General features: G+C 43.6%; 1 protein-coding gene across 1 annotated transcript; it reads left to right on the top strand.

Moving 5' to 3' along the window:
- The first annotated feature begins 975 nt into the window (after positions 1-975).
- On the top strand, positions 976-11,958 carry med27 (mediator complex subunit 27). The gene is made up of 8 exons (XM_051951023.1): positions 976-1,218; positions 1,493-1,637; positions 1,907-2,037; positions 2,250-2,343; positions 11,274-11,381; positions 11,457-11,498; positions 11,571-11,648; positions 11,743-11,958. The coding sequence occupies exons 1-8, from the start codon at positions 1,016-1,018 to the stop codon at positions 11,875-11,877; spliced, it is 936 nt and encodes a 311-aa protein (XP_051806983.1). The 5' UTR covers positions 976-1,015; the 3' UTR covers positions 11,878-11,958.
- The last annotated feature ends 1,300 nt before the right edge of the window (positions 11,959-13,258 follow it).

Raw genomic sequence — 13,258 nt, 5'->3', positions numbered from 1 at the left:
CAGCTGCACATGTGCTGACAAGGACCAGAGGGCGGGAACACATTACACCTTGAGGTCCTCTGGCAGCGGCCTTTTAATTACACCACAAGCCAGAACCAAAACCCACGGCGAGGCGGCATTTAGCCCCTATGGCCCCCGCCTCTGGAACAGCCTGCTGGAGAACCTCAGGACTGCAGAGACTGTGGATGTTTTTAAAGGAAGGTTAAAGACTCACCTTTTTAATCAGGCTTTTAACTGACCTTTTAAGCCTTCTTATGTTCTTATCATTACTTATTTATTATCTTATGTATTTTACTGTTTTCACTTTCCATGCTTTACTTATTTATTTATTTATTTATTATTATTATTATTTTTATTCTTTTAACTCCAATGTTTCCTCAGGGGGGTCCTCCACACTGGGGGCTGTGTCTGGTCTGCTGCTGGGGGTGTTGTCCTCGGGTCCCCTCGGCTCGGCTGGTTGGGGGGCTCCCAATGGAGGCGTTTCCCACAATCGTTCAGTGTCATGCGATGTCTCCCTACAGCCAGTGGTGAGAGTGTTTGTGTGTGCGTGTGTGTGTGTGTGTGTGCGTGTGTGCGTGTGTGCGCGTGTGCGCGTGTGTGCGCGTGTGTGCGTGTGTGCGTGTGTGTGTGTGTGTGTGCTTGTGCAGTTGTGCGCCGACATGGAGGGAGGCCGGGATGGGTCTTTTTGTTTTTAATGTTTTTAATTGTTGTACAGCACTTTGCGTGCTCTATAAATAAAGTTTGATTGATTGATTTATTGACTGATTGGTCTGTTTTAGAGTAATGCTGCTGGCAGATTCACAGACAAACTACAAGTACTACTACTAATAATAATAATAATTATTATTATAGCTGCTGGATCTGCAGAAACAACAACACTAATAATAATAATACTACTACTAATAATAATACCATCTCTAACAATAATAAAAACACGGAACAGATTGGGGACGTCTTTCAGAGTTGTGTGACGTCATCTCTCCGCGCCAGCCTGGACCCAAACAGAGAAGTTGAGATGGCGGACGTGGTGACTGTGGGGGTGAACCTGGACGCTTTCTCTCACGCCATCAGCGGCATCCAGGCGCTGCGCTCCAGCGTCAGCCGCGTGTTCGAGTCCCTGAAGGATGGAATGAAGAACCGGGAGACGCTGGAGGGCCGAGAGAAACAGTTTATAGCCGAGTTCCAGGACAACCTGCAGGCGGTCAACAGAGACCTGAAGTAGGTCCCCCAGTACGAGATTTATACTGCTCTAACCCTGAACCTACCCTAACTACTTTATACTGGTTAATGTCCGTTTACAGCCGAGTTTCACGGTTCGGTGCCCAAACCCTAACTCTTTACTGGCTTATACTGGTTGTACTGGGTTATACTGGTTTACTGTTGTCTCTTTTCTGCTGTCATAAGGATGCTAAGCTCACTGCTCAGAAATCCCTCCTTGGTGTGAAATGTCACCATCCAGTCACTGTGGGCTGTCTCACCTGTCTGTCCCCAGTGAGCTGGAGCGTCTCAGCGGTCTGGTGGGTCGTCCCTCAGAGTCCCATCCCCTCCATAACAGTGGTCTGCTGAGTCTGGATCCGGTCCAGGATAAAACTCCTCTCTACTCCCAGCTGCTGCAGGCCTACAAGTGGTCCAATAAGGTACCGTTACACTGAGGGACTGTCCAATAAGGTACCGTTACACTGAGGGACTGTCCAATAAGGTACCGTTACACTGAGCTGTATCTGCTCTCTGCTCTGAGCTTCAGTTGTTTCAACGTTTACTGTTCACAAAACTTCAGCTGCAGTTCACCCGAACTCACACCTTTATAGATGTTAATGAGACGAGTTCACAGGAAGTGTGTGTGTGTGTGTGTGTGTGTGTGTGTGTGTGTGTGTGTGTGTGTGTGTGTGTGTGTGTGTGTGTGTAGTTGCAGTACCACGCTGGTCTGGCCTCCAGTTTGTTGAACCAACAGTCACTCAAACGATCAGCCAATCAGATGGGAGCTTCAGCAAAGAGACGACCCAAAGTCCAACCCAGTACTCTGGTTCTTCCTCCTCAGTGAGTACTACTATACACTACTGCATTACTGCAGTTCTACTCAGACGACCATATAATACTGCAGTACTACACACGCATGAATAATATTGCAATACGACAGTTCTTTCCATAGAATACTGCAGTATCTCCTGTTACAGTACTGTAATACTGTGGTACTTGTTGGAGTAATACTGCCATAGCTGCCTCAGTAATACTGTATTCTCTGTGTGCAGGTACGTGGATGACGTCATCTCTCGGATCGGACGGATGTTTCCTGACATGACGATAGAACTGTTCCGACCCAACGGGACGTCGGCCGTACTGCTGGTAGGAACAAAACAAAACAAAAGCATGAACTAATTTTTCTGCATCACTCTGAGACAGAATGTTCCTGATTTTTACAATATTACGCAGGTGAAAAAAGGAAGTCCTACAGACTTGCTTTATGTGTGAGTTAAAGGACATGTCCTGGTCAAAAATAACTCCAAGATTCCTCACAGTAGTGCTGGAGGCCAATGTGATGCCATCCAGAGTAACTATTTGCTTTGAAAGCGAGTTTCTAAGATGTTTGGGGCCAAATACAATGACTTCAGTCTGGTCTGAATTTAGTAGTAGGAAATTACAGCTCATCCTGGGGCCTCATTTATAAAGCTTGTGTACGCACAAAACAGGGCTAGAAAGTAGCGTACGCCACTTTCTACGCAAAGGTTGTGATTCTAAAAACAAACTTGGCGTGAGAATGTGCACCGGTGCTCCAACTTTGATTCTTGCTTAAGCACATTTAGGAGACAGAGGAACGGCAGTGATGGAGGGTGAAGTGGTGAATTGATACCAGATTGATCTCAAACCTTTATTGTTATCACATATTAGACTTGTAGAGCCGGATAATCATAAACCCTCATTGTTGTAGATGTTCATATAGTGCGTCATTCGGCCTACGACTGTATTTGCAGAACTAAGTTCATATATCAAACCTCCATCTTCAAATGATATAGAGCGGTGAGTGGCACTGATTGATTACTGATTTGGAAAAGGCCTGTGACAATCAGTCCAATCGCTGATCAAGTGGATAAATAGCGGGTGACAGCTGTGTGTAATGTGGCACAATGGATGCGCTGGCATTGCTGGAAGATCACGTTAAGAATGGAGAGAGATTTTAGGGTCATGGGGATTTCCTGGCCCATGGTGACGACTGGCTAATAAGCAGATTCAGATTCCCTCGAGCAGTAAAATGGTAAATGGTTGTATTTAAATAGCGCTTTTATTTAGCTGCCATGCAAGGCGCTAACCACAACCAGAAACCCCCGAGTCGTCAGCTCCTGTGTCTGTACCGGGATGGCGTGGCTTCAGCGGGTGGGTCAGTCTAAGACGGCCCAGTTCAGCACATAGATAACCACAACCCACCAGGAGCAATTAGGGGTTAGGTGTCTTGCTCAGGGACACCTCCACATGAGCACAACGGGCCGAGGATCGAACCGGCAACTCTCCAGTTACAAGACGGCCACTCTACCCACTGAGCCATGCCGTCCCCCAGTACTCTTGGACCTCCAGTGCCGTGTGAAAGTATTCGGCCCCCTTGAACTTTTCAACCTTTCGCCACATTTCAGGCTTCAAACATAAAGATATAAAATTGTAATTTTTTGTCAAGAATCAACAACAAGTGGGACACAATTGTGAAGTGGAACGAAATTTATTGGATATTTTAAACTTTAACAAATTAAAACCTGAAAAGTGGGGCGTGCAATATTATTGGGCCCCCTTGCATTAATACTTTGTAGCGCCACCTTTTGCTGCAATTACAGCTGCAAGTCTCTTGGGGTATGTCTCTATCAGTTTTGCACATCCAGAGACTGAAATTCTTGCCCATTCTTCCTGTAAAACAGCTGGAGCTCAGTGAGGTTGGATGGAGAGCGTTTGTGAACAGCAGTCTTCAGCTCTGCCCACAGATTCTGGATTGGATTCAGGTCTGGACTTTGACTTGGCCATTCTAACACCTGGATACGTTTATTTGTGAACCATTCCATTGCAGATTTGGCTTTACAGGGTTTCCTCCAGGATTTTTTTAAACTGTGGGGGAGGTCTGCCCGAGTGGAAGACGGGGGGTGGGGGTGGGGGTGGGGGGGTGACGATGACGACAAATTTTGAAATGTGAAATTATGACTGTTTCAAACTGAATGTTTTTCTAAATACATTATTTATTATCAGGTTTCCAGTACATTAATAGAAAATAATAACTGAAAAGACTATCTTGCAGTAACAACAAACACAACGACAAATTAAAGCAGCATCTAGAAGAGGCGTCAGCCTGCCAGTGCCACAGAGCTTGTGCCTTTGCTTTATCCTAGTGCTGCGGCAACAACAGTAAACAAAGAGGCAAAAAGTAAAAGGCTGTAGCAAAACTATATACAGCTGTGCCCTTCTGTCTCCTCATTATCATTTCTATTGACTTGAGGGAATTACATCACGACAAAAGTCTCAAGAACATGGAGCTTGTATGTAAGGTTACCTGAGTCTCTTCCTCTGGAACCTTTCTCTTCTTGAGAAAATAGTTTAATATACTCATCTGAAAATCTGACCAGAAAAGAGTCATGGCAGAAAATTACCTGGGCATGACCTAAGCTAACGTTATGTCGTGCTGTTCAAAACGTCTATCTGAAACGTAACGGGTTTCCTCTATCAACAGAAAATGTAGTTTTACAGTTAAAAAATAATCTACAACAAAATATTATCTCTCTACTGTATAACCAAAGACTTCACATGCTTTATTAGGCCTGGATTAATCTCTCTTTAACAAGTGTCATTGGTACAAAAATAAAATAAAAGTAAGAATCTCTCTGAAATAATGACAATGCGTATCCTGTATTAAACAATGAATCACACATTTATCACGACTCAGGATTTTTTCTGTAGCCTAATCATCTATATTTCGTTTTCACTGGTTTGAAAAAAACTGTATCAAATACAACCTAGTTTAGGTACCTTTCTTTCTCCCTTTTCTCTCCCTCCACGTCGGACTGTTGTCTCTACTCTCTTCGCATATCGCGCACAGCAGTTAGACAGGCAGGCACTGTTACCAACTCCTCAGTAAGGAAAGTCGCTATTGGCTGTCCTAGAAGTCGCTAAATGACGTCATCGCCTAATTTGCATATTTCCCAGTTAGCGTGTAATTGTAATCAACGTTGTAGGAGAGAGAAATAATGTTGTGAAAGAGACCAAAAAGTGAAAATAAAACATTCAAAATATGTTTTTGTACTAGAGGCTAAATGCTGTGGTTTATTTTAGCGTGACAGTGAAGAAACATTTACGTTTATACGGCTCCGTAAGTCTGGATGGGATCTGTAGTGACTGTGTATGCGTGATTCATCGGCCGTCTGGCCGCGGAGTGATGTGGGTCTCCCCCTCCCCTCACTGGGTCTGCTGTGGGGTTACTGGACTGACAGCCTGTGCTCTGGGAGGGGGAGAAGTAGAGTGCCTATATAATGAGAGTGGCGACATGACGGGTCCAAAAAATTTTGGTCACGTGATCTATAGGAGCCATTTTGTTTCCTATTCATGAACGCCGGTAATGCCTGTTAATGTTGTTTACAACGCAGAGAGTAACTCTAGGTCTTTTTTGGCTTCATAAATACCTGAAAAATGACGGGCTGTTGTGCCTTTGGGTGCACAAATCGATCGGAGAAGGGATTACACATGTTTAGATTTCCCAGTAATAGTGAAAGAATGAAACTGTGGGAAAATAAAGTCCGGAGAGTGGGATGGAAACCGACTTCATCATGGTTTTTGTGCCAGGTTAGTCCCATGTATGTACTTTCATGTTATGATGTATGGGTGAATGATAGAAAAGTGTGATGTGATTTTAGGCAGTTGTGGTTATTTTGACTTTGACCATTTTCATGCATGGAGATTCATGAAATACGGGCCGCTGAAGTTTAACGGGTTACCCCGTTAAACTTCAGCGCGAACGTATGTGCAAACGTATTTTACTAAATTGACCGAAGCTGCAAGCTCGATGATATAAACATTATACACCCATGGAAAGCTTAGATTCTCATGAATCCGCCGGTATAAACCACTTTCAGATGTGATTACCACAGCGGGTAATATAACCACATTTGTCCAACAAACAGCAAATAACGTAAACAGCACAACTCACCTTTGAAGGCTCAAAACTAGTCACAGATGAAAATATTCCACTAAAAACGGCCATAATCCAACCTTGGACATCCAGACAAAACAAGCCAGTAAATTATTTTGTCCAAAACATGTCTTGAAATCAGTAAACAATCCATAGTTTTCGTGAATGTGCACCTCGCGCTGCGCGTCCCATGTTGAGTGAATGGAAACAAAATGGTTTCAAATCCCCAGTTGTCGCCACTCTCATTATATAGGCACTCTAGGGAGAAGCCCACAGCAGCACCTGCTGCTTGTTGAGGACAGTAACTGCAGAATGAGCCGAGTTTTCCTGTCAGAGTCTCCAAAACGGCAGAAAAAGTCGCTAGATTTGTCGCTCGTCGCTTTTGACAAAAAAAGTCGCTAGGAGCTTTGAAAAGTCACTAGATTTAGCAAGAAAGTCGCTAAGTTGGCAACACTGCAGGCAGGTGCCAGGCAATGACTCCTGTGTTCCGATGTTGGTTTTTCAAAATAAGGGTAGGGTATTTGCAGCGTAGCCTCAGATTTTACGAAAAACACCACGTTTTGTGCCGAAATCACATTTAATACAATAATCGTCATTAGTATAAACATAAAACAACATAAAAACATGGTTAAAAAAAACATTATTCTAAAGGTGTGGCGGCTTTTATTTTGCCGTGGCGGTGCGCCACAATCAATTACATGTAGAGGAAACCCTGCTTTATATTCTGGATCATTGTCCTGTTGGAAGATAAATCTCCGTCCCAGTCTCAGGTCTTTTGCAGACTCCAACAGGTTTTCTTCCAGAATGCTCCTGTATTTGGCTCCATTCATCTTCCCATCAATTGTAACCATCTTCCCTGTCCCTGCTGAAGAAAAGCAGGCCCAAACCATGAGGCTGCCACCACCATGTTTGACAGTGGGGATGGTGTGTTCAGGGTGATGAGCTGTGTTGCTTTTACGCCAAACATATCGTTTTGCATTGTGGCCAAAAAGTTGGATTTTGGTTTCATCTGACCAGAGCACCTTCTTCCACATGTTTGCTGTGTCTCCCAGGTGGCTTGTGGCAAACTTCAAACCAGACTTTTTATGGATATCTTTGAGAAATGGCTTTCTTCTTGCCACTCTTCCATAAAGGCCAGATTTGTGCAGTGTACGACTGATTGTTGTCCTATGGACAGACTCTCCCACCTCAGCTGTAGATCTCTGCAGTTCATCCAGAGTGATCATGGGCCTCTTGGCTGCATCTCTGATCAGTCTTCTCCTTGTTGGAGGTGAAAGTTTAGAGGGACGGCCGGGTCTTGGTAGATCTGCAGTGGTCTGATACTCCTTCCATTTCAATATGATTGCTTGCACAGTGCTCCTTGAGATGTTTAAAGCTTGGGAAATCTTTTTGTATCCAAATCCGGCTTTAAACTTCTCCACAACAGTATCTGGGACCTGCCTGGTGTGTTCCTTGGTCTTCATGATGCTCTCTGCACTTTAAACAGAACCCTGAGACTATCACAGAGCAGGTGCATTTATACGGAGACTTGATTACACACAGGTGGATTCTATTTATCATCATCAGTCATTTAGGACAACATTGGATCATTCAGAGATCCTCACTGAACTTCTGGAGTGAGTTTGCTGCACTGAAAGTAAAGGGGCCCAATAATATTGCACACCCCACTTTTCAGGTTTTTATTTGTTAAAGTTTAAAATATCCAATAAATTTCATTCCACTTCACGATTGTGTCCCAATTGTTGTTGATTCTTGACAAAAAATTACAATTTTATTTCTTTATGTTTGAAGCCTGAAATGTGGCGAAAGGTTGAAAAGTTCAAGGGGGCCGAATACTTTCACAAGGCACTGTATGTGCTGAACTGGGCCGTCTTAGACAGACCCCCCCGCCCAAACCATCCCGGTACAGACACAGGAGCTGACGACTCGGGGGTTTCTGGAGACACCGGCTCCTTCCAGCGTTAAGTGGCCGACAGGTATGTGTTTTATATGAAGAATATATGAGGTTACATTTGTTGTCTAAATCCTATCTGGGTCTGATATACAGTTAAATGATGTCCTTTAGGTCTGGATATCACAACCATCCCTCAGCGCAATAATGCCAGCTGTTTGGATGACATTATAAACATGACCAGTCAGTACATCAGGTTTCCTTACACTGTGGATGAACAGGCCAACATTAAACGGCAATTTGCAGATATGTCCGGTTTCACAAATGTAATCGGCGTAACTGACTGCACTCATGTTGCTGTAAGGGCTCCGAGTGAAGATGAATTTGTCTACGTGAACCGAAAAAATGTACATTCAATCAGTGTACAAATAATTTGTACATCGGACTTGATCATAACAAATTTAGTGTCAGGGTGGCCTGGGTCAACACATGATTCATTCATCCTGATGCACAGCAGTGAACAGACTGCAGGGGGCGCTGTGTAAAATGCCGTGGATCAGCAGCTTATTTATATACAGATACATTCATGAGTTACTTTGCATTGACCATTCATGGTAAAATGTGGGTGTGTTGTGGGCGGAATGTGAGGTGGATCCACCTGTGCAATCTTCCAGCTGGAGTGTGTTATTATAAAGGGGAAATTGCATGCAGCTGAGCTTACGCACAGTTTTATAAATCACAATATTTTTTGGCATATGCCTATTTCAGATTTTCGGTGTACGCAAACTTTTAGTATGGATCCTACGCAATGCTTTATAAATGAGGCCCCAGGTCTTTATGTCCTGAAGACAGTCTTGAAGTCTAGCTAGCTGATTAGTTTCATCTGGCTTCATAGATGAATACAACCGAATGTTATCAGTGTAACAATAGAAATTAATACAATGCTTCCTAATAATATTGCCTAAAGGAAGCATGTATAATGTGAACAGTATTGGTCCTAAGACAGAACCCTGAGGAACTCCATGATTAACTTTAGTATGCTCAGAAGAGTCAAACTGGAACCTATCTGATAAGTAGGATTTAAACCAGTCCAGTGCTGTCCCTTTAATGCCAATTGAATGTTCTAGTCACTGTAACAGAAGTTTGTGGTCGATCGTATCAAATGCTGCACTAAGGTACAACAAAACAAGTAGAGAGACTAGTCCATTATCTGATGCTATGAGAAAGTCATTAATAACTTTTACCAGAGCTGTTTCTGTGCTATGATGCACTCTGAAGCCTGACTGAAACACTTCAGATTATTCCTTTGTAAGTGTTCACATAATTGATTTGCAACTGTTCTTTCCAGAATTTTAGAGAGAAATGGTATTTTGGATATCAGTTTATAATTAGCTAAAACATCTGGATCTAGAGTGGGCTTTTTAATTAAAGGTTTCATTCCAGCAATCTTAAAAGCCTGTGGTACATAGCCTGTTACTAGAGAGAAGAGCAGGCGCAACAATATAGTGATCCCATATGTGTCTGGTGTGTCTGAAAAACTGAGGAGGATTTTCAACAAACACCAGATCCCTGTTTTTTTAAAGCCGAATAACACCCTCAGGCAAAGTCTGGTCCACCCAAAAGACCCCACACCACACAGCCAGAAGAGCAATCTGGTGTATGCAGTTAAATGCAGCGAGGAATGCTCAGATCTCTACATAGGGGAAACCAAACAGCCACTGAACAAGCGCATGGCTCAACACAGGAGAGCCAGTTCCTCAGAACAGGATTCGGCAGTCTTCCTTCACCTTAAGGAAGAAGGACACTCGTTTCAGGACACCAATGTTCAGATTTTGGACAGGGAGGACAGATGGTTTGAGAGAGGAGTGAAAGAAGCCATCCATGTCAAAGTAGAGAAGCCATCTCTGAACAGGGGGGTGGTCTGTGACATCATCTTTCGCCAATTTACAATCAAGTCCTTTCAAAACTCCCCAAAAGAACTACTCAGCAGACTCATGCTAATGACCACCATTAGCACACGAGGGCTCAGTGACATCTGTGCATTTCAACGACCCCCACCGATACTCACAACGACCATCGTTGAGTAGTCAGATGAGTTGTGGTATCGGTCGTTGGAATAACAGCCTGGACATACCTCACAGAATAATAATAATCATAATGGATTAGATTTATATAGCGCTTTTCTGTTCAGGCATACTCAAAGCGCTTCACAATGGATCCATTATTTATTCAGCTACATTTGTAGCCACAGCTGTCCTGGGGCAGACTGACGGAAGCGTGGCTGTTAATCCGTGCCAACGACCCCTCTGACCACCACCAACATTCATACACCAGTGTGAGAGCAGCACTGGAGGCAAGGCAGGTAAAGTGTCTTGCCCAAGGACACAACAGCACATGACTAGGCGAGAGCGGGAACTTTTGATCATTGGACGACCCGCTCTACCACCTGACCCACAACCGCCCCAGAAAGCTGAGGCAACACCAACCACCACCAGAACTGAAGAAGCCTCTTGGATGAGAGGTGAAACGTCTTCAAGGAACTTTCTTTAAGTCCAGTGGATTGATTTAAACTACTTTGGATAACCATGACCTGGATGAATGAGAACCTACACAGAGATCTTACTAGAGACAGATTAATCAGATCTAACATTGAGGAATTAATTAAAGGTAAAGGTAAAATCTCCTTGAAGAGTCTAGTTGGGATAGGATCTAAAAGACATGTTGATGGTTTGGATGTAGAAACTGTTGAAATTAGTTCAGAGAGACATATAGGAGTGAAGAATTCTAAAGATTCATCAGGTCTAACAGCCAATTCTAAAGCATCTGTGACATTTGTAGGAAGGACCAGATTAATTTTATCTCTAATCATAACTATTTTATGTGTAAAGAAGCTCATGAAGTCGTTACTGGTTAAAGCTAAAGGAATACAAGGTTCAGCTGAGCTCTGACTCTTTGTCAGCCTGGCTACAGTGCTGAAGAGAAACCTAGGGTTGTTCTTGGTCTCTATTAAAGATGAATGTTATGCTGTCCTGGCATTACCAAAAGCTTTTTTTAATTTTTTTTTTTATAAATGACTAAACTATTTTTCTAAACTAGTGGAATACCACTTCCTTTCCAGCTTTAAAGTTGGGAATTCTACCAAGGAGCAGCTCCTCTCTGAGATAGAACTTTCCTTTTACAGGTGCAACACTATTTCCTCCAGGTAACGGCTGTGTTTCCTCCTCCCTCCAGGTGACTCTGGGGAAGGTGTTGAAGGCGATAGTCGTGATGCGTTCGCTGTTCATTGACAGAACTGTGGTTCGAGGATTCAATGAGAACGTCTACAACGAGGACGGAAAGGTGAGACGCCACTGGACAGGTAACCTCTGACCCTGTCTGCTGGTCTCCATGGTAACCTGTCTCCTCTTCCTGCAGCTGGACATTTGGACCAAGTCTCAGTACCAGGTTTTCCAGAAGGTAAGACTCACCTGTATTCAGATCCTTACCTGGCTCAGCGTGCAGTGCTATGATTGGCTGTGTTGTTGCTAGGTAACGGACCACGCTACTACCGCCCTGCTGCACTACCAGCTGCCACAGATGCCTGACGTGGTGGTACGCTCCTTCATGGTGAGACTACCTGTCTGTCTGTTCACCTGTCTGTGTGTTTACCTGTCCCACCTGTCCCTTGTCTCACCTGCCTGTCCCACCTGTCCCCCTGCAGACGTGGCTGCGTAGCTACATCAAGCTCTTCCAGTCTTCCTGTCAGCGCTGCGGTCGCTTCCTGCAGGACGGACTTCCTCCAACATGGAGGGACTTTAGGACCCTGGAGGCGTTCCATGACACCTGTCGTATGTGACCCCCACACCTGTCACCTGATGGACTCCATGGTTTGGTTTCGTGTAAACGTGTTTCAATAAAGCTTGATTTCATTTTTTTACAGACGTGTGTTGACTTTGTGAGTTATTGATGACTGATCGATCGTCTTATTAATCTGACAACAGGTGACACAATTGGCTTCCTGCTGCTGTACAATGATCAATAACAGGATCAATGACAGATCAAAAACAGGATCAATGACAGATCAGTAACAGGATCAATAACACGATCAATGACAGATCAACAATCTTCACCTGGTTGATTGATCATCACCTTGTTTTCCTCTGAGTCACAGAAAATGATCAATACTTCAGTTATAGATCAATTATTGCTCATCAGGAGGAAACCGTGGTTATTGATCATCTATCAGTCATTGATAGTCAGGTATTGATCATCAGTAGATATTCAGGTATTGATCATCAGTAGATATTCTGTTCCAGCTGTTGAAGGCTTATCGTAGAAATGAAAGTTGATTAATGCAGCTGTTGACCTTTGACCCACTGAGACGTGATTGGACAGCTGAGTGTTTCCATGGTGACCATGAGCTGTTTAAAATAAAGATACTTTATTATCTGCAACATTTTTAAATTAACAGATATCCATGTTTCTAATTCTAAATCAATATTTCGCTGCCTTTATTCCAGATGTTGTCATTAATGTATTTCCAGATGTTGTCCAGCCTCTCAGGACTCCTTCTGCTGGATTAAAGTGTCTCTTATTAGAAAGTCAAATTAAAGCTGCCACAGCTCAGTGGGTTCCTGGGCCCTCAGCGTTGCTCTTCAGGTATGTGGCCTTCGTTCCTCCACTCAGCGTCTGAAGATGTCAGACTTCAGCTGCAAACATCTCCCAGAGAAGAAGGTCAGCCAATGACCACCACTGACACCTAGACCTGGACCTATACCTGAACTTGGATCAGACCTGGACTGGACCTACCTGTAACTGGAACTCTAAGCAGGTTTCCTTCAAATGAAAGCTTTCTTTAATTCATCAGCATTCAACAGTTTAACTGGAGGCTTCATGTGATCAGGAGGAGGTTCCACCTGAGGACAGGTGGAGATCATTAACAGCAATTACAGAGAGAGAGTCAGAAACAGAAGATACAGATGAATCTCTGAGGTAAGTTTTCTACTTCATCTATGTCACAGGATGGGGGGTAAATATTCAGAGGTTAGGGGGTAAATATTAGGAGGATAGGGGGTAAATATTCAGAGGTTAGGGGGGTAAATATTAGGAGGATAGGGGGTAAATATTCAGAGGTTAGGGGGTAAATATTCAGAGGTTAGGGGGTAAATATTCAGAGGTTAGGGGGGTAAATATTAGGAGGATAGGGGGTAAATATTCAGAGGTTAGGGGGGTAAATA

Source organism: Acanthochromis polyacanthus, chromosome 7 (assembly GCF_021347895.1).
Source record: "Acanthochromis polyacanthus isolate Apoly-LR-REF ecotype Palm Island chromosome 7, KAUST_Apoly_ChrSc, whole genome shotgun sequence".
In the NCBI taxonomy this organism is placed as follows: Eukaryota; Metazoa; Chordata; class Actinopteri; family Pomacentridae; genus Acanthochromis; species Acanthochromis polyacanthus.
Note: the sequence above shows the minus strand (reverse complement) of the source record. Positions and strands in the feature narration are given on the sequence as shown.